Source organism: Myzus persicae, unplaced genomic scaffold, assembly GCF_001856785.1.
Source record: "Myzus persicae strain clone G006 unplaced genomic scaffold, MPER_G0061.0, whole genome shotgun sequence".
NCBI classification, from domain to species: domain Eukaryota; kingdom Metazoa; phylum Arthropoda; class Insecta; order Hemiptera; family Aphididae; genus Myzus; species Myzus persicae.
Window position 1 is genome coordinate 1 of NW_019103670.1, and position 23,952 is coordinate 23,952.

At 26.8% G+C, this 23,952-nt stretch overlaps 1 protein-coding gene across 1 annotated transcript; it reads right to left on the reverse strand.

Moving 5' to 3' along the window:
- Nucleotides 1–8,914: 8,914 nt before the first annotated feature.
- Nucleotides 8,915–22,034, reverse strand: LOC111035009 (protein yellow). The gene is made up of 5 exons (XM_022316487.1): nucleotides 21,915–22,034; nucleotides 21,595–21,801; nucleotides 11,565–11,750; nucleotides 10,124–10,411; nucleotides 8,915–9,585 (listed from the first exon to the last, which is right to left on the reverse strand). The coding sequence occupies exons 1-5, from the start codon at nucleotides 21,937–21,939 to the stop codon at nucleotides 9,020–9,022; spliced, it is 1,272 nt and encodes a 423-aa protein (XP_022172179.1). The 5' UTR covers nucleotides 21,940–22,034; the 3' UTR covers nucleotides 8,915–9,019.
- Nucleotides 22,035–23,952: the final 1,918 nt, after the last annotated feature.

The window sequence follows — 23,952 nt, forward strand, 5'->3', positions numbered from 1 at the left end:
ACAAACGAATGGAGTTAATTTTATTCCGAAATTCCAAAGTGGGGGGGTCGGGGACATGGAGCTCTTTAAAGGCCAAAGAACACCCACCAGTATGCACTACACAAGAAACATATTCAACAGTTAAACATATATTAACAGAATGCTTAAAATACGAAGAACTTAGAAGAGATAATGAATTATCTCTGCAATTATTCGAAATCTTGAGACTCGGAGAAGTAACAATTACTAAAGTTTAACATTTTTTGAAAACGTTAGAATTAAGTATATAACTTAATTTACTTTAGCAAAATATCACAAAAAATATTGTTTTTTCTTTTAAAAAAAAAAAATAATTAAATAACTGTACGGTAATAAGTAATAACCATTGCCGTCGAAGCGTTTGGTTCAATAATAAAAATAATAATAATAAACGGTACCCATATTTATGTAAGCGTTTTGCAATTTTTAATTCTAAGATTAGTGTTAGACTAGGTTAACCACTCAGGTTAAATACATACCTTATAACATAGTATAACGTACACTCTACCACAAATTGTTTGAACAACTTTAATATGTACAGGGAATGGATCGGTATCGATTCATAATAATTAGATACGTTTGACGGATTTCTAGACTTTATGGTGGATCCAAATTTCCATATATCAGGCAATATACCTTCCTTCAGTCTGGAAAAGTGATCCTAGAGGAGAAGAAAGTCAAAGGAATACCGTTTAGACAACCGACCAAAAGTCGACGAACCACGGGGGGGCGTGACCCGTAGTTGTATAATATATCAAAATTATCAGTAAAATTAGTTAATGATGAAAACACTCGAATAGGACGCAAACACTAAAATAGGATGCAAACAGATTAATAGTTTTTTGCCAAGTTCAACTGGTACAACAAAAAATTGAAGTAGAAACTTTAGGGACAACGGCAGAAGAGCAAATATTTTCATGGATTATACTCAAGGAATTCTTAAATGTGCGAAAATAGTGAAAATAACCGGTTAAGCTTTAATGTTTAGCCTGTGTTTGATTTTAAATTTGTTTTTAGTAAAAAGCTTTTATATAATCCGAAACCATATTAATGAAAAAAGGAATATTTTACAATGTAACTGTTATCATAATGTGTATATAATTTATGGTCACTTTCACATATAAAGGCACACCTGCAGACTCAACTAAATCCTGTACCAGCTTTTTTTTAAGGTTTTCCTTTGAGTTTTGACTTATGCAAGTTCTAATTTGTTTTTTTTACTTCGGTTCACTAGTCGACTTACCTTTACGTAATAACTATGGGTAATAAATAATGATTTATTATGGCCTTTATCTTAATGTTCAAATAATTTATTGGAATATACTCAGGAGAATTAATATGGAAATTAATTTCACTATTCTCACAGTTCAGTCGGAATAACAATAATAATTAAAATATTCCCATGTACTAGTATAAAAATTGTATTGTAAATTCAATTAGGGAGTGTGGTGCGATGAACGAAAATAGTCTTACTAGGATTATGTATGTTTTTGCCACTCGTCAAGTTTTGCAGTAAAAATGCTCTAATGGTCATTATTGAGAGTGGTGCTTGATAGTAAATTGTATCTAGTAAGTACTTGGGGAGGGAGGGTCAAGTATAAGACATTTCCTGTACCTATATACATTTTATTGATATTTCAGTGAAGAGAACAGAAATTTGTGACAAACAGATTTTTTTTATCAAATATCGGTATTTAAACTCTATAAATAGGTTGTTTGATTATTTATTTTTCTTAACCGAAGAAACTTATAAACATAAGACAGGGTACATATTATAATCTGTTGTTATGGAAATTAAAAAAAATATTGAAAATTCACCTGGGTACAGTTTTTTTTTTTTTGTAGCAGGAATTTGAAATTGAAATGTTGGTGTATTCAATATTGACTTATTAAAGTCAATAACAATAAAACAGTGATAATATATTATGTCAGGATTTTGATAATTATTAGGTCGACATACGGGTTTTTTCATCGCTCCCCTGCAATTAATATTGATTAAACAAATTCTTTAGCAAATGTTTTTAGAAGTTTAGATCGCTATTGATAATTTATGTAACATAACAGTTGTACAGCTAAAACAATAAATATGGCATGCATTTATGATATAATACATATACATATATAATTGTTGTTACAGTTGTTCTATAATATTGTGTTGATTATTAACAGCGATCATCGGTATGCGTACACGGATATGGATAAAATAATATATACACACATATATATATATATATATTAGTACAGTACCGTGTACATATTATAATATATTACAGTACTACGGTTGTACGTATACATATATTATTTCTATGTACATATATATATTTATTTCTATGTATATACACATGTATGGTAAGTGACACACGCAAGCACACATGTATCTATATACTCGTTTAATATTGCGCTATTGTTGTATTCGCATTGCCTTTAGTAGTTCACCATGTGTCTGTTTCATGCTATCCATTGTGGTTTAATTAATGGATAGATACATTGCCTCGTGACATTTTCTCTAATATCTATTTTCACGACGGTCTATACTGTACATAAGGTGCCGGTGTACAACGCGCATATCGCCGTCGCTAAAATATAGTTTCACATCTTTAAACGCACTGTCTCGCTGATTCAAAAGAATAAATTATTTCCAGCTAACTTAATCCTATTATTATAATGCACGTAATAAAGATACACCAGCGAAAACGATATAAGTTAGGTGCCTACCAACCGTTCTTTCTAGACATATTCCCTCGTAATAAATGACGAGGTTTCTGATCTGATACCTACGCATAACGTTGCTTTTGAACGTGTTACTTGTAATCAGACCGTTATTATAGTTTGTGACAGTTGTTTGAGAAAAGTTGAAAAATATATTTTAAAACAAAAATGCGTACAATATTTTAAACAACTAACTGTGTGTATTTTTTAAAATAATTTGCATAAAGCAATACAATTTAAGACTAATATATCATAATATTTCACAACCTATTCCTTAACTGTACCTTTAAAATGTACTTATAATAATTGTCTACAATATTATTATTATGTTATTGACTCAATAAAATATTTTAAAAATTTTTTAACGAAAATAATTTATTTAAATTAAACTATTAAATTAAAAAATAAGCCACATGAATTTGTCAATAAATATAAGAAATCACTGAACATATGGGGTGCGAGATTTAATAAAGATTAACCGATTATGAAGAATGATGAATCAACTATCTACATATAAGTACACAGACACATATTCTGTTTTATTTATTTACATTTACTAATTAACCTATTTTAAAATGTTTTTAGATAATAATAATGTATAGATTATAAAAATATATCCAATTCTCGTACAACTAAACTTTTCTAATATCAAACTTTTGATTATACAACGAAGTAAAGATAGTATACCAAAGTATAATATCTACATTTTTTTAAGTAAACGCTAACATATTTAAAAACCTATTTGAATTCGGTACAATATTTTAATATATGTTCATAGTATTATAATATAGGCAGTTATTTCATGAATCCACTTTAAATTATTATTGACATAACATATACATCGTCATTAGTTCTTTAATTTTCCTCCATTGCATGTAACATTAATCTACCTGCGATAGGCACCTCTAAATATATTAACACTCCTTTTTTAGTTATCACGTTTTATTTATATACCAATCAGTGAAGGTAAAACTTATTTCTTGGAAAGTGTTAATGATTTTAAAATATTCTTTTTCCTATTATGAATTTAATATTGTTATAATTTTTTCTTTTTTTGAATGACAGCAAATAAGTTTTTAATTTTATGTTCCAGAGGTAGCTTTCTGAGAATTTTCAATATATTAATATCGACTTTAAAACAAGTAGTCAATTAGTTATTATAAGTATTAGGAATAGGTAGTAGTCTTACATTTTACTTGGTACCCCTACAATATTGTGTTATAATTTATTTCTAAGTTATTTACTAACTTAAATTCAAAATAATCTTAACGTATTGCTTCTTATTAAATATAAATTTACTTATAGTACCCGTGTATTACATTCAGCCTATATTGATTATTTAATAAAATCTGACATAATCTTTTCGCCAAATGTGCGTTGGTAATATATACAATTATTTTCAATGTGATTCGTTGTATTCGTCTTTATCCTTCATTTTAAATGTAATATGTAAATGTTATTTATTGAACTTAAAAAATTAATATTTATACAACTATAATTGTGTTGTTGTGTTATAGCGTTGTGTTATTTATCCAATGATTTTTCCTAACCTAACGATTATGGGATTAGGAAAGTGTCATCGGTAATCCTTAAGGACAAAGGACGTAGAAATACGAAAGGTCGGCGTTCGAGGACAGTCAAGCAAAAACAGAAGCTCCCTGGGAATTAGACTGTCGTCGATTTGTTAGCGGGAAGGGTAGAGGTGCAAGACAATTTCAACCGGACCCCAAGCATACACACACACACACACACACACACGCCGAACTTATATAATAACGGGTGGTTGTGGTGGTTATGATGATGAAGGCGCTGATGGTGTTGTTGTGACGATGAGGTGGACTCAAATATTTGGACCCCTCCCCACACATAGCCTCCGGTGGTAGTTTTGAATTGCAAATTTGCTTCTCCCCGCTTCTATAAAGGTTAGAGACGATAAGTCTTAATTATTGTTAAAATGTATCATACCAAGCTCACTCGATCTGACGTTATAATTTGTTTTGGAAAACCTGACCAGCCCTTTTAGTTTTAATCCCTCATAAATATCTCTATACATCGTAATTTTAGATGATTGTAATATTATATTAAAGTGCTTACAAGACTTTCCCTCGGCTATTTTTGTAAATTATTTAAACTTTAAGTTAGGTCGATACTTAAAGATTTGTATTGAGCTAGTACAAAAAATAAACCCACACATGACGGCATACTAGCAAAATTAAAACCAACAAATACAATATTATAATGTAGGTACCTTATATAAACTGCTACTATTTTATGTATTATTATTAACTGGTAGGTTATTACTTATTATTGTATTTTTAAGTTAATCATATAGTTTTTAAGTGAAAAACACATTTTATTTGAGTTTAGCGTGATATGTATGTCTTAGAAGTTCTTCAACCAGTCACTAAGTTACTCTGTTTGTTTACTTTGTTTTTCAACATTCAACAAATATAAAATCATTGAATTTCATGCGTACTCGTGGATCATGTAATTGGAATTACATTTGATGATAATAGCAAGTTCTTTCACAAAAACACGAAACATTTATAAGTAGGTAAATGATTTGAGTCATGTGATGTCTTTTGGTATACCTTTTTAGTAAGCTTTGTAATAATATTTAAGTTCATGTTATAGAAATATTGTATACCTATAATATTATTACGAATTCCCCTTCGGTAGTAAAATTAATTTGCTCCCCCCAAACAAATTACATCGTTACTTTTGAATGTAAAACCTGTCAACATTAGTTGACTCACGCAATACAAATAAGTATATAATATACCTACGTATTATATTATGTTGTACAAAAATGGTATTTTTTGAAACAAAATAAATACTATTAATAATTATATACCAATAACTTTATTGTATAAAGTACATAGGTACCCATAAAGAGTATAAATCACCAACGTTCACAATAATAATATTTATAATTATAATCACAGTATATAATAATTCACAAATAACCTATACCACAACAAATAAAAATTACATAAATTAATCGTTTTTAATTTTTACCTTTTTAACTTTAAACATGATTTGAGTAAATCAGTATTAACATAACTAAAAAAAATCAATACCACTTGTATTACTTGCTGCCATTAATATATTTCTTGGAGAGGTTTCTAGTTTCTAGCTAGATTTCTAGTTCTATATGTTAACCATTTAAATAAACTAAATCGTATAGTTTATGATGATAATAGTATAATTATTAATATGCTTCGAAACTCAATAAAAGGAAATGTTTGGTTTTCACTTTTATAATTTCATTGGTTCTTAACGGAGTAATTGAAGTTGAATCATTATTGGTTTTTCAAATGATAAATTTAAATTATACACTGGACCATTTTTTCCGATCATTTTGATGTATCAGCATTAAAATTCGTACAAGTAGTTTTTAAGTTATTTGACTTTGTGTTCTAAGGTTTATAAGAAATGGGAGCTATGATGGTGTGAGTATTGTAGTCATTAATATTATTATAGCAATATTAATATTTTTTTACAAATGATCCAATTTTACGTCTGTTCTATATTTTTGTAAAGCAATCCATTTTTAAGGACTTTTAACCTCAGTACAGAGATTTTAATGACCAAGATACTACTCGCTCAAATTTTGAATTAGGTACATCAAGATTTTCAAAAATGTATCCATTAAATAATTTACTGTAAAAAGCGAGGGACGGGTCTTCATTTGAAAAACAGAAGCTTGTATCACTATAGGACACTAATTAAGTAAGTAGTACAAAAAAAATCAAGAATTTGAAAGTATAGTCTTTGAGTACCTATAGTTTATTCAAAAATTCCAAAAATCCGAATTTGAATAAATTCATTTTTAATGGAAAAAATACGGGTGAGCATTCCTAGTGAATCCCTTTGTATATAAATTACATTCTTGAGTTAAAAATATCCTACATTCATATTCAAATTATTCTTAGTAAGTTATCGTTAAGGCTGAACATTTAAAAAAGCTTTTATTTAAATAGTTAATTACTAATTATATTATTATTCGCCATGGAACTGTTTCTATAGTATTCATAGAAAAAGATAAAAAAATAATAACTAATATAAATGCACCGTTATTGAAGATGAATAGATTCCTCTCCTCTCTTAAAAAAAAAAAATACAATAATCTTTCTACAATTTCTCGTGTCTCTGCCTTGACTATAAAAATAATCAAAGCGAAATGGGTAGAATGGTGCCTACAGTATCTTTATCTTATTTGTACATACTAAGCAAAGCGATAAGTGTATTGGTTTTACGATGATGTTTATTTTTGATCACGTAACTAAGTGACTTCTTCTGTAAACGATTTTTGGCCGTTTGACTTTTATTTTTGTAATGTGCACAGTGCACTAGTATCAGAATCACGTTATTCATTGATTGTTTCATGGATAGTTTTTGACATTTTTAACCTGATATTATAGAATAAATCAAGTAATTTGTACCACTGTGGAGGTATTAAACATCTCGAGTGTCGCTCATACGATGTTCACTTTAACAGAGTGATTGCTTTGGTTGCTATTGATGGTTTGACATCAACAAAAAATGCAATTGTATATTTCACCGTATTATATAATGTTATACTAAAATATTCTATTGTCACATTTGATTGAAAATCACCAGTTTTTTTAGATGCTGTGCAGATAGCGATTTTTTTCTTTAAACTATATTAAACATTTTTCTCTATGATATAATATTGTAACCAGTAACTGTCAATTATTGATATTTTGTTTGCTTACCGATTCAATAATATATTTGTTTAGAATTTATTAAAATTCTTTTTTTTTTATGAAAGCTGTATAAAATGTCAAGAAATATACTTACAAAGTAGATAAATTTAATTTTAGACTAAAAACATGCATAGCAACGGTGGAATGTACTTATTATGCCATGCTTTATTCTATTTTTTGTTTTAATAAATTGTAATATTATGTTGAATATTGAATGAATGAATATTCATATTAAATATGAAAGTATTTTCTTATAGTTTTTCTTATATTTTATTTTATTACATCATGTTCAATTATGAATGTATACAGAAACATTTTTATACCACACTCGAAAATATTTAACCTTCATCAATTTTTAGTTTGGTATTAAAATATTAGAACAATATTTTGAGAAAAATAATAAAGTTAAAGTAAGCAAGTGAAATATTGTCATGTTACTACATTTTGAAGTAGTAGATAACTAGAAAGTGGAAACAGAACATGAGTCGAAGCATTTTTTACTTAGTGATGGACATTAAGGTAATTTGACACTAATTCATGCATTTTCAAAACTACTCCTAATGTGGAGAGGGTGTCTAAATACAAAGTATTATTTGAAGAGTAGGTACACTGAAATTCCAGTCGAATGCTAACGCTTTGATCTTTAAAAAAAAAAGAAACGGAAGGTGTTTCTGTTAAACAATATTATGTCCTGTGAAAATAATATTTGTGTTTCAATGCGATCTTAATCAGATCATAGACGGTCCATATGAAATATCTTAAACATATCTACCAAATATTTATTTTTTAATGTTTAAAGCTTAAATGTAACATACGACAGTTTTAATTATAACTGCCGATCTCTCATACAATGTTTTTATTTATTTACTGCAGTTTATTATCGATTTTAAATTAATGATAATAAATAATAATACTTTCGGTACTTCTGGTTCACTTCGAGATTGTCAGACCTCAAGTGAATGCAAAATATGGAGTTCATTTGAAGATATTATTTTCTGTGCTTAATAATTAATAGTCGTAATGTATTGAATTATTATTTATTACCAAATAAATTAAGCAACTATTATTTTATAAGAGCAATGTATTTTTTTTATTCAAAATAAATAATTTAATTACAAATTGTTTGTACAAAGATATGTGTTGATTGGTTATTATAGCAATATTGAATCATGTACAACTTAAAATGTTCTTATCAACTAAATAAATAAAAAATCTAAATTGGGATTACAAATGGTATATCATGATATTTACAAAATAATATAGTTAAAATGTTGTAAAATACTAGGTTAAAGTATTTTTGAGATTTTAATTTAACTTTGAAAGCAATTAGTAATAATGTTTTGATGAAAAATAAAAATAAATACAATAAAATGTCCAAAGTACAGGGGGTACTTAAGGTTTTTTAAAATTTGAGACAAAAGTTGAAATGAACAATTGACTGAAAGAAATATTTTCCATTTCTTGCAGGTTACCTTCTACTAACTTAAAAGAAAATGTAATTGTTAATTCTATGAAGTGTGCTATACAAAATAAATATTGAAATATTGCAATTGTTATTTTTTTTAATAAACTTTAGAAGTGACATAATTTGAAACTTCATGTGGAATATAAGGAATATTGTTTGCACAAACTGTACCAGCCAAAGCCGTATCAACAGTTGCGAAGAAAATACGGAAGTTGATATCGTTGAAGTTAAGTTTGGACAGCAAATGAACGGGCATTCTATCAGAAATAACCCAAACGTTGCTTAACGAATCTACTTTGACGTCACTGGGGAAGATCAAAGCTTCGTCATCAACGTCTATGATTCCCAAATTTTTAGGTTCATAAGGAAGTCTAGAATTCCAACATCCTACGGCATTTCGGTCGATCAAATTGAAGAAAAGAATTCCATCGTCATTCATGTAATGGGAAGTAATGTGACCTCCAGGTCCTCTGGATGGCAATACAACGAAATCGTGATATATTTCTTCTGAGGTGAGTTTGGGATTACGTAAAATTTCTGTAGAAACGGCAAATTCACGGTTGCTAGCTAGGGGGTGGAAGAATAACAAACGGAAACCACTTTCAGTTATTGGTGACAATGTGATACCAAATATTCCTTCCTCTCCCCATTGGAAGTTGATACCTGAAAATTTAAAATATGAAAATAAAAACAAATGTATTCAACAATGGAAAGAAGTAAAATATTTTCCAAATCTTATGTTTTAATATTAATATAACGTTTTAGACCTTTTGATAAAAAAAAAAAATGGAATATCATTGGAAAATAAAATATATTTTTCATTTTATAAATAGTTACATCGTACCTATTGAATATAATGTTTATGGCCACAGATTCTGATTTAAGATAAACTAATCAATGATTATACATTTTACTTTTTTAATTTTCAGTTAAAAAAAAAAATAACATTTTAACATGATTTAATTGCTTTAAGAACTGTTATTTTATTTTAGGTTTTAAGTACGGTCAGAAACCTATTAATGTTATGATGTACTTATTTTACAGGTTTTATCAGAAAATACTGTTTGTGGAAATAAACTTAAATAATTTAAATCGAAAATGAACCATATTACACGAATTTGTTTAAATGTAAGAATTTCAAAATAATTAATTCAATATTATGTTTAACTAAAATTAAACTGTAAAGACATTTAAACCTTACCTCCGATATTATAATCTCCTGCTAATGGATCGGGCATCAAAAAACTATGAGTATGCCTCCACGATTTGTTTGATTCCCAGCTGTAAGATATTAAACCGTAGCCAAGCTCATCAGATGCGTACAAAAACGTGTCATCGCACCCTTTAGGTCCGATATCGATGGCGATATTAGCAATAAATGTTCGGTCGTTAGTATCTTCTGGTCTTAAATTGTATTTTCTTAAAACCTTGTCTGTGGTTAAATCAAACACGTGGATAGCGTATGGACATACTTGCTTTGTTGTATTACCTATTTAAAACGCATTCAACGCAAAATATTATTAAAACATAGGTACTCGCATTATATATAAATATAATATTATGTTTAAAACATAATTAATTAACAAATTGTGCTTGACAATGTATTAAACATTTATCGTAACAAGTTTATAGTTCTATTATGTAACTAGTTTTACAAAACAACGCATATTTAAGCATTAAATACCAAGTTTATCATACATTAAATCGTTATAGATTTTATTAATGAAAAGTAGTTCAAGAAAGATACAGGCAGAATGTAGACCCTATTGCAAAAACTTATTTGAAAATTTACTCCATCGTTGTTAGAAAATAAATTTTCTACCCGTTAAGCAATTGTACAATCCAATTATTTGGTTCAAGACCGAACCTCCTGATTAATTAACAGCCATCAATTTCGTTGCCCAACAAGATGAGGGATGATTGTTCATGGATGGTAACTTGGCTACTACTTTACAGTCCCCTAGTTTTCTTTCTATTAATTCCTCACATATGTGTCTAAGAGATACGTGTATAAGGGAGAACTGACTGAATGCGACCAACAGTGGTGACGCACCCTAAATAGGTATCTCGATTTCTCGAAGTAGAAAACTTCTGATTAACAATCGACTATCATAAATTTAATACAGAGTGAATATATCATGAAATATTATAAAAATCACATGTGGTCCAAAAAAAATTGGAAAAAATAGAAATAGTTTAAAAAAAAATGCTTGAATATATGAACAAATACAGTGATTACAGCTTGAGTGAAAAAAAGTTTGACACTAAATAAAAAAAAAAAACAATTATAATCTCAAGTAGACACTTTAAGAAATAAAACTATTACAAATGTAAACACTTGTAGTTGTAAGTTATATGATTCTTTAAAAATATATTTATGAAGAGGTTGTTGAATAGAATGTCACAATGACTATTTTTGTTTGATTTTGTTTTTTTTTTTTATAATGCCATATAATTTTCAATAATTAAATGTAGTCCATACCAACTGAAACTCAAATAGGTACTTAATTATTCATTAAATTAAACACATGCATCTATTATTCTTAAATGTCTATATATTAAAAAATTAATATTTTTGGTTAATTTTTCAATATTAATTACTCTCCTTCTAGTTGTGTTAAATTTATTAAAATTAAACTTACCAATTCCAACAGTTCCAGAATCCAAAACCCAAAGTCTGTTACAGCTGTCTGCTTTTATTCTGTATGTAGTTGTCAAACCATCACAATTACCCTCTCTGTTGTATGCCCAATTTGGGTATGGTGTCAATTTTGGTGATTGGGTCGAACTCACATCTAATGGTATGTAGTTTAATGTAGAAGGAACTCCTAAAACAAAAAATTAACCACGACAAGAAATAACATTAATAATTGTTCAGTTAAAATAATGAAACTTAAATGAAAATTAATTAACAGTAAAAATAAATAATACATTTAATTGTATAATAATAAATTTGTGTAAAATATGTCCACGATTAATTGGCGATTTCTTCCTCAAATATTACCTTATAAATTAAATAATTATTTGAAAACCCTCATTACACTTAACCTAATTCTTGCATCATAATCGTATGATTGTAATTTGTATTCTACCATAAATAAATATGCAAAATGCGTTATTAATATTCATTAAAAATTGTGATTTTGTTATAAACATATTATTCAACCATGGAATGAAAAACTGATTTATGTTGAAGGAATTATTTAATAATAATAATTATATTGTTAAAATATTATTAATATATGAAGGTACTTACATAATATTATGTTATTATGGTTTATGTTAATGTTTAAGTAATTATATTACACACACATATTTTGATTTTTATTTGCATTTAAATAAGTTATACATATTCCTAAAATGGATCATCGATATAAAAATGGAAATTCTCTTTTACTGTATTTTTTAAAAAAAAAAACAAACTTTTAATTTTTGAGAAGAAATTCGTGTTTTAAATTGATTTTTCCAGAAGATCCCAATGTATGATATGAAATGTTTATTTTATTTAAGAGGCATTTTAATAAATGAATAGAAATAATATTTAATAAGAGTTATTTTCTTTTTCTGGACATTTATAACTTCATAATGATCAATTAATTATTTGTTAATACGATATTCATTCACATTGAGAAATACTTTCCAAATTACCAACTTTAATTTGATTATTTTGGATCAAACTTTAAATTATCATTAATTTATATATTATGTATATATAAAATTCACAAAATACGTTTTTGTAATTTTCCCTAAACTAAAAATACTGCAGTTAATCAAATCATACACATAAGATCATGATTCATGAACGTATTTAAAGAAATACGTTATTGCCAGTGTTAATTTTGTTTGTGGTAGGTTTAAACATCAACCACGTTGGTCACGAAGATTTTGATCTGTTGTCCGGTCTCTGGACAAATTAGAAACCATCGAAAATAGACCCACTAAATCGACCAATTAGTACGGGTCGCGTGTAAATACTGTAAACCTATTCAAGCTATACTATTTTCAGAGCCGACTCCCGTTCATAAGGTGAGCAAATACATTTTACTGCGACCAGGAAACGGATGTACGTGTTTTTCCATGCATCGAATTGTTTGTGTTCCTCGGAAAGGTTAAAATGTTTTTAAACTGTTTTAAAGGTTTCATTGGTCCAAACCTTGTTTTCAATTCACCACGAAGTGACAACGAACAAAATAGAATTGTTTATCGAGGAAACAATTAGATGTTAAACTAAACGGGTTGTAGTGTAATAATATGTTGGTGAATGGTGATACTAAAGAGAACAATACTGTGTAACCTTTTAGTAATTTATTCAATATTTTGCTTTTCTCTAAGTGCTTTTCATACACGGTTAGCTCACCATCTATACGTATACGAAATACATATATTCATAGAATATGAAATATCTTGTTTGATCTGTAGATGATGAATAAATGTTTCAATTACTTAATGGCCAAACATTTAGATGAAATGTGCTTGATAAACTCGGGTGGAATATTTCTTAAAAATGAATATAATATCATATCCTTACTTAAAGATCGAGAGTTTTCTGTCTAATTTGTTTATGCTTTTAAATAGTTTTGCTGAATAAGAATTTCAAGAGCGCTTTGAGATAATAGGTTCACACATAGTTCACATTTTGGTTTTTCTGATAGTTTTATTTGCATGTTTGAGTAATAATACAAACACAAATATTAATTTAACATTCCATGCACTTTAATTTTTGGTTTTTAGTTATATCAGAAATTTAAGTAGTTTAAAATAGTTTATTATGTTATAATCATTAATAATAATTGTTACGTTAGTTTAGTAATATAATGATAAAAATCTTTTGATACTGAAATTGCTTTTTTTTTAAGAAACTCGGTATTAATTATAAAAACAACCATAGATGAAAACATCTACCGATAAACATTAATTGAAGCACGGTTCGTTCAATTATTAGATTGGTACCTATTTATATGATATATTCTTTGAAAAATTGATACCTATAATGTAGGAAAATAAGATTATTAATATTTTATAATTAATATATGTCTTGATAAACACATAGGTTCCTACATTTATTTGTATAGGTTAATGTTCAAATTATCATATAAGTACAGATATGTTATATACATATATTTATATTTTACAATAATATAAATCATTTAAATATGCATCGGAATTGTGTATTCAAATCGTGTGCTTTAGTATATTTTGGGTATGTTGCGACTTTGGAAATCACGTATGTTGACTGTAAAAGGGGAAAACGCATGCATACCATATTGTCATTTCAGAATCATCTACGTGTACTGAAAATATGTTACTTCCATTTTACTATTTTAGGTATCTAGATATAAAATATTTTTGTCTAATCAATTTTCATCAAACAGCATGATTATTTGTACGAGTAAATACATTTAATAAAAAAGTTTAAATGTAAATATTATCTATACAATTTAAGAACTTGGACGACTATTTGTTATTTGTTTCTATGAGATCCTATCTACTAATTTAATAGGAAATAATAGTGTTAAAAACGAATACTTTACAAAACAAGACATGTATGTTCTGAAATATTAAATTAAAAAAGGTATTAATTTCAAATAAATAATTAATGGGACTTAGAAACTATCATAATATGTAAGTATGTAGTTATATTTTAATCATTTTTGTTAATTTTTTAATGAAGGTCAATGAGCTTTATAAATAGGGAGGTACGTAATACACCGTAGGAGTAAACAAAAATGTGTCAAATTTTACTTTCCCGTCTTAAAAGTTATAAGTAATGAAAATGAAAAAAAAGTATGGCATACATTATAAAGTCAATGAGGAGAAAAAATGAGAGGTCACTGAAAAAAATACCTAAGTTTAAGCGGATAAGAATATTGTTTGCAAAAAGCAAGTTTTTCAATTGCTAGAGGGGTATTGGTTTAGCGTAAAAAGCATGGGATGCAAAAATAATTATCTCGGAAGTAAAAACTTGAACGGCAAACAATGACAGCTCATAATTTTTAGCGCCTCTGCCAAAAGTTTTGGTGTTTCTGAATGGGAGAAAGCCGAGAAAGGCAGCCGCTTTGTTACGTTAATTATACAGCCTTGACAACAATAAAACAAAATGTCTCTGCCAATAATTTGTTCGGGAAATAACATACAAATTAATTAAATATAAATTTGTATCAATTGTAATTTTCCTAATAAATGTAACTTACAAACTATTACGCCCCTAAAAAAAATCAACTAAATAAAAATGGATAAATTACACATTTTAATTATTTGTGATAAAAATATACAAATGAATAATACATGTTGCACAATAGTTAGAAGTAATAAGAAATAATTAAAATAGGTTTTGAAGTTACAAGTTACAAACTTAAGACATAATAATATGGTAAGCTTTATAACGATTCCAGTAATACCTTAAATAAGACGTCATTTATTAATTATGTAGTGATTTTAATGATTTGGTCAAAGTCAAACACACATTTTTGGATTGTAACAGCTGATTAGAAAAATATATCATCATCAAAATAATTATTTAAGAAAGTGTTTTGGGAAAAAGTGATTTGATTATGGTTAGCAAAATTGTATCAACAAAATATTTTAAACATGTTATTATATTATTAATAATGATTTTTAAAAGTAATTTTATTTTAATAAACACTGCGTATTATTTTTCTGTCCGAGCATCAAACAGTTATCAGCGCTTTTAGCTTGGACGACGTTTCCACTCGTTTCTTATTTTACTTTTTAGATTATTGTTTCTTCGTAAACGCCAAAAACGTCACGCACACCTCTTCTACAGTTTTGACACTGTTACCAAATTTTGATATTTTGTAATTGGAATTCTTTTGAAAACTATGAACTCTTTCTCGTTAATAAAACAATGTCAGATTTTGGAAATTTCAGCATTTTTGATGATATTATATAACGAAAAGTCGTACTTGAATACTTATTAAAAATAATTATGCCCTTGGGAGTAAGGTTATTATTTATTTAATAACGATGTTATAATCAGTAGAATTTCATGGAAAAATTACATTACAAGCATTTTATTGCTTATTAATATTTTATCGTTTTATACTTTTATCAATGGGCAGAAATTTCATACTAACTTAAACTCTCACAGTAAGTTATCAAGCAACTATCTTTCATTTCACTACCCAGTAATGTACTCAGAAGACTCCAAATATGATAGTCTAAATTCCTGCATACCTACTAAGAAACCTACTAAAAAACCAACAACAATAATACCTAAAAAGTACCTGGTCGAATGGCATTGCTTAGTGCCTACCCATAAACGTAACCTCCTACCAATAAACATTTATCGAATTTACTCATTTTACTAACTACATTGTATATGTTCATAAAAAAATTTAACAAATCGATTGGCTGAAATTTTTTCTAATATAATATTAATTTACATAATTACATATATCTATGGTAGGTAATCATTGTATAATATAATATATAGTATTATACTTCGTACATTTTACATTGAATATAGCTTAAACAATCCATTCATAATAATAACAGTAGTAATATTACAAGTGAGAACTGATGTGCTTCCATTATAAACTATAAAACAAATAGTATATAATTATTTTGATATCTGTTTTCAATCGAGCGCAGATGTTGATATAGGTAATAAAATTGAAAATATTTATGTGAATATGTTGATATTTTTTTCCCAGAATATGTGTAAACAACTTGAAATACTTGTATTGAAAAAAAAATGTTTAATTTAACATAAATTTTTTTAAATTGCATTAAGTATATGAAAAAAGAAAAGTAATAAACGTGTACACAAATTATTCCATGTCCATATTATGCAAAAATAATAATACATTCACAATGATATGGATAGCTACATTATGAATGGATAACAAATCTCATTGATACCTATATAGAACAATAATTATTGGTTTGTGGCCGTCGAATAAAACTATTTTATAAAGTAAAATAAAGATCGTTTGAACTCGTTTTTATACTCTAGGTTACGAATCATCTAAATTCTACTGCATTAAAAGTTATAATATATTTATCAGAGCATTCAACCTGCATGTTCCAATAATCGTAAATCGATTAGGTTTTTTTTACAGATGAACGTTTGTTCCAAAGTTTCTATGTAGCATTCAACGTATAAGCAAAATTTGTGATCATTAATAAAATAAAAAAGTAAGGTATTAATTTAATCTTTATGAACGAATATATTATGAATAATATTAAATGATACTTTCGTTAACCAAAAAAAAATAAATTTAAAATAAGTAAATAGCAATTTATAAAACTTTCATTTCAATTGATCATCAATTATCTTCAAAACAAAATAGTAAAAATCTGCGATTTCTAAATTGTATTTGTTATATTAGTAAAATTAATTTAAGTTAAATGCAAAATGTCATCACTGAGCGATTTCTTTAATTGCTGGAATTCATTACACATTACAGTATATTATATAATGATAAATAAACATTCGTTCTTATGTCATGAGAAAAATGCCACATTACAGAATTCGTACCTTCGGTAAATTTAAATAAAAACAAAAATGTTACTAGGTATATTTGATGTACCTACTCCCTCAACTGAATACTGTTGGCTTATTGCCAATTATTTGATTATAATTTTATAAGCCATTACTCGCTCATTAGATAGTTATGGGGTAATGAGTTTCATAAAATGCATCCTCATCAGGATTGAGGTGGTACATAATTTGTAGAAAATTGTTTACGCAATGATAAAATGTGGAATTTGTAATCTTGCACCAAGTTACCCGAAAACAAATCCCAACCTAGACACGTCATATTAACCACTTGTGGTCGAAGGTCAATTAAAACAACTCGGCCTGAAGCAATGCCGGCATTATACCATCAAACTCAAATTACACACGATTTATGTACTGTGGAATTACAGAATTTTGGTTTTTATTGGTATAAATTCTATGGCATCGAAGATCGGACCCTTTCATTTGATAGGTACGTGATTTTTTTTTTTTTGCAATACTATTATCCATCGCCATTTTCATCATAATATCAAAAACCAAGGTTGAAAATTATAATTTAAGAAAATAATTGATCCAAGGGCTACGAGGTCATTGAGTTCATGTTTTTTCACGTTGTATTTATAACGATATAAAATTAGTTTGTTTTGTCGTCTGCTTGTAGTATGTGCAATTGTACCTGTTTTTCCGTAGACATACAGATATACTCGCCTCTAGCACACTAATGATAAACTTATAAATATTTTTTTTCTTTGCATTGATTTGATTGTATCAAAAATAAAACAATGATAAAACAACTAAGTATATTTTGGCCATGTGTATAATTTTTGGTATCATACTATAACAGTAGTACATAATATACACTATTATAATATAAATATGTGATGAGAAATTCTTTAGTATAAAATAAAGATAATAAATTGAATTTGAGTTAAAACATTTTTTCAATTATGCATTCCATATAATTATTAATCATCTCAAAATGTATATTATACTATATTTCATCAATTTGGAGTTAAACACTAAATATTTGAATATATTAATTAGTAGTAGGTGTTTAGAAGAATTTTGGAAAATTATAAAATGTAATAGATTTATATGTTGTTCAAGGGGTGTTTTAAAATCATTTTTATCGTATTATATCCTTAGTTAAAATATTCCTACTAGAGCAGAAAATTAAAAAAAAAATCACAATAACGTGATAAAATTCTAGTACCTACTTACACAAACAATATAGCTAATGAAGTAAAAATAATAATACCTACAATTACGAGATTATAGTACTAAGTGTAATAGTTTAATTTTCACACTTCAAATAAATACGAAATGTATTATCATGGTACACAAATAAGTGTGATAATATTTTAGAAAAAAAAGTAATTACAATTTTATTTTAGTTTTTAATCAGAAAATTCAGAATTAATATCATTTATGTTTTTGATTAACATTTTTTGACAATAATTACAAAATATGTAATCAACATTACATAAGTTACCTTATTTAATATTAAATATTACAATTTCTATATGAAATAATTGTGTCATGCTATTACATTTTTTTAAAATAATTCAAAACATGTGAAAACTAAAAAGTTCGTAAAATAATGGATAACTCGATTTAAAACCCATAGGATATCCTACGATTGATTGTACCATTAACACGTCCTGAAAAATCGGCAACGGAGCTATAATAGGGGTTCACATATATATTTTTAAATTTTTTTGCTCGTATTCCTGACTGATTCCTAATGGTTTTTATGTGTAACTTAATTTTTTATTTATCCAATGAATACATTTGTCAACATTGGAAGAGTACCATAAAAAAGAAAAAATAATAATTATTATAATAAATTCTATTTTTGCACGGCATAATGTATTGTTTAAAAGTTTAAAATATAAATATTATATAAATCACGCTTACAAAATGAAGAAATTGAGACAATTCATCAATTTAGTTTAGTAAATTATTTCCGAACATATTTCCATTTTAACATTAATATTGGCAAGTATTGTGATGACGCAAATTATGAGAAATAGGCGTACAAATTGGCAACTAATTAATTTAAATTTTACTTGTTCCTATTGATTTTATAAAACTAACACATTGATAGACAAATGTATTAATGATAAAAAATATAAATTATGATACATTTTTTTTAATTATAACATAATTATGTAGGTATTTTAAATATAAATTATAATGTGTTTTGGTTGTTAATGAATAGTGAATTAAAAATATCACTGTAAATTAAAATATGTTTTTACTATTTAATATTTTTACTAAAACTAACAATAATTTTTGAAAAATGTTGCAATTTAGTTAAAAAACATCAGATTGATCAAAGTCGTTGTAATAAATCAAATTCTAATTTCAGTATTTTTGAACAAATTGACAAAATCTAGATTAAATTTAATGATAAACACGCGCCAACAGTTCTTCTTAAACAAAAAAATATTATACTGATTTGGAATAATATAAATATAATGCTTTACACATTTGTATAATAATATTATGTACCTATTTTATCACATTATGCATTCCGTTTCATACCATCGACATTTTATTGGGAAGAGTTGCACTAGAAGAGTGGTAGCAATGTGCAAGAACAAAATTTTTAAACGCTCTTTTTATTCCAATGGCTCCAGGGAGACCTGTAGTACGGTTTTTAAGGATAAGGTAGGGTAAAAGGACATTTCCTCTAGCGTATACATTTACATTTTACTCTTGGGAAATTCGCACAGGCGGTAATAAAATAACAATAGTCGAAGCATACACACACCGATCAACTCTTTTCGCCTTTACGCAAAACGGTTGCCTGGAATTACATTTTTCGCCATTTTTTGAACTATAAAGAAGACTTGTTTTACTACCAACTCTTAGACTTTTTAGATTTTAGAATTTCGTTCAATATGTAAAAAGTGTCTTTTAATTTGTATATTTTATAAAAAAAAAAAAAACATTAATCAATCACAATTTTACTTTTTAGTATTTTGACAAAACACCTAATACTGTATAATGATTAATTATTTAAAGATGTATTTAAAATGTAAAAATACGCTGCTAATTCACCTAGTAGTTAATATCTATTGGGTAACAGTTGATTTCGTAACCCGAAACAACAACCATCAAGCAATGTGCCATTTTTTTTTTTAAATTAAGTTTATTAGTCATAATTTAATTTAATTAGAATATTAAAATTCTATTAACGTTATTAAATTTAAATTAACTTTTAAGTTTTCGTTACGAATAAATAGAACATTTTAAATAAAGTTAAGTGTACAGAAGAAATTATGTTTTATTTATATGTACGACTACTCATTTGAGTAAACAATATTTAAGGATAAATTTACAATCAGCAATATATAAGACAATACAAAAACACGAATGACAGACAAATATCATAAGTGACGGACTTTTTTGACGTATTCAATTTTTAATTTAGATTATTTAATATTTATAGATCAATGTTAATTGTTTTGTGAGGAACGACACCGTTATATTTTAATATTAAATTATAATGAGTAATTCTGGTTATACAACACTGGTAATTACACGAAAGGTACCTACTGACAACTTGATTGATTATTTATCATCAACACCTCCTGTGTATTATAGTTGAATAATTTTTTGGTATTTAAGATATTAAAGATGTTATTTATTTCTTTTAAATTTCTTAAAATAAGTTATTTTAACATTTCAATATAATTTAAATATTGTATGAACCCCTGTTCTGTATAAAGGATACATTAATTATAATCCTGGTTTTTAATTGTGTATATAATTGAAAAATAGTAAAATATGCCATTTCATTTCATAAAGCAATTGTACTTTTAAATATAACTTGTAAAACAGTTGTCCAGTTTTTTTAGAAATAACTGACGACATTTAAATATATACTGAAATACAATAACAATTTACGCAGTATAATAATACGTGAAGATGAAATTATAGTTGAAAATTAGACGTAGAGGTAACTTCATTATCAACTATAAAGTAAGTTAAAACGTTATCAAGAAAAAATTAAAACTTTAAACTTAATTACATTCTTGGAGCACTCCTACAATTCAGAGGATATCATTATAATGCTATAAATCGATGCCAACAACAGTGTACGTGTACATGAACTTAACTTGTTTGAATTGTTTTTTTTAATTTAACGGTCCTAAATTAATATAAACATTTAGACATATTACCATTACTCCATCTTGGAACAGTGACGAACAGTTTATTTTTCCATACTTCGATTCCCACTGGTAAATTGTTTTCCGGCACGAACTCTCCTCGTACCAAAGCGTAATTTTTGTGTTCATCGCTAGCAAATGTGTAATCTAACGAAGACCATTTGTATAACTCTGTGAGTTTTTGTAAAGCCGATGCTGAGGCTAACAAACACGAAACCACTAAAAATTATAAAACAAAAAAAAAATATACAATTAATGAGTTTACGCATGAGTACCTATATATGAGTTCATTGAATTTAAATGTACGATTAAGTTACTGGTAATTTACTCACAGACTATCACGTTATGGAGCGACATGGCTATTCCTCGTTAACGATATACCGAAGGCGAATAATCGAATGACCAACTGTGTGTCGTTGTCCGTTAATTTATAAGCCTATTAAGTTTTCAGAGAAAGTGGGAACCTGGCCAGTGGCCGTACGTAATAATGATCATAACTAATAAACCGTCAATGTCAATAAATATTGCAAAAATACAGGCATATTTGTATAAAATCACACGTTCAATATAATTATAATTATCATTATTATATGTTTCTTGAATTATCGCCAGCTAATGTATTTTGTATAGGTAATTATGTTAATATTTTTCAGAAATGGTTTTCTGTTTCAACGTAGGCAGGTACCTATCTATGCAAAATAATAATATTGAACAATGATAAAAAACATATTTTTACTGACCGACAACTGGCTTTGGTTTACCAGTGACTTAGAAGTTAAGAACTCTTGAACTTTTGAAGTCTTCTGTAAAAGTTTAAATTAAAAAAAATTACAAAGAACAAAACAAGTCTTAAATGGTCTACATAATAAACAATATATATTATTATAATATTATGGGTCACTTAATATTATAATAAAATAACATAACAAGACATTTAAAAATATGACTTACACTTTATATCATATTAGTTTATTACGGCAATTACAAAATAAATGCTTCATTCGAGTGTTTAGAACAGTTAGATAGTATGTCGGTATATTATATTAATTCAATATACAAAGCAAGTCAACAAAATGTTATCACATAAATTAATACATAGTAGGTAGTTCAAATAGTGAATAACACTTATTTAATGTTGTAAAATGAAGATCGGCTGTGTTCGATAAAAAAAAACAAGAGTTATGTAGTCAAAGTGGATTTGAATTTTGAATTTGTACCTACTTATTAAAATATTTAGATACCTACGTTTTTTAAACTGTATATGTTGTTGTACATCAGATTAAAATGCATCCATACGTGCAACGAGGTATTGTTTGTACATATATAGTGATGTAAAAAACAAATTTAAATTATGTATACATTACAAAAAGAAATTTTTAGATTTGTGTTATATTATGCAGTAAATAAATAATAAACAGTTGCATTGTAATCACTGAATTTGTTCAGGATAAAAGTTGCAAAAGAGATTTCAAATTTTTTTTCTCTGAATCCCATTAGCAACAAAAACTGAAAATGACAACGTCAAAAGAGTTTACTGGAATTTTTTTTATCAAACATCTGTTTTGTTAAGTATTCAAGTTCATTTAAGTATTTTAAATACTTAATATGAGTATAATAGAAACTTTTATTTAAATTATGTTCAAAAATTCAAAATGATCAAGACAAAATCCAGCCATTTACCTTTAAGGGCTACCTATATACGTTTATTTTTATCATCTTAAATAATACATTTTCATTTGATTAAGTCTTCTACTTACTTAGTTTTCGCTTTTTCAGTTACTTATTCAAGATTTTTAATATTATTTTAGGTACTTAATTTTTGTTAATATTTGGAAGAAAATATGACGTATAAAAACGTGTTATTACAAGTAATAGGGTTTAGTATTGTTCACAATATTTGCTTGTATTACGCATTACATAATAAAACCCATCTAAACGTATTCAACTTCAAAATCGTCCACATTTTCTTTATAAAAATAAGTATAAGTAAATAATATTTACATTCATATTTAAATACTTTTTAGTTAAAATGTTTGATTTAATAAATTATACGATAGGTACGAATTCAAAATACTTCTTTTCTGGAAAGTGGAAATATTTAAACACACATAACAAAGTACAAAGATTTCATGAATATGCTATATTATACCATGCCAATATGCATAAACTTAATCGCATGCTAAAATTTTAGTAAACAGAAATAAAACTTAGAATTTGATCTGCGCTGCTACGCAGTATATTTCGAACATAAGTCGACACTAAGTTGTCCATTGTAATGGATGGGTTCAATTTAATGTCAATCATAAATCATTGTATTTAATCATTGTAAAAAGCTGTTCTAAGTGAAGGATACGGGTGAATCAGAATCTA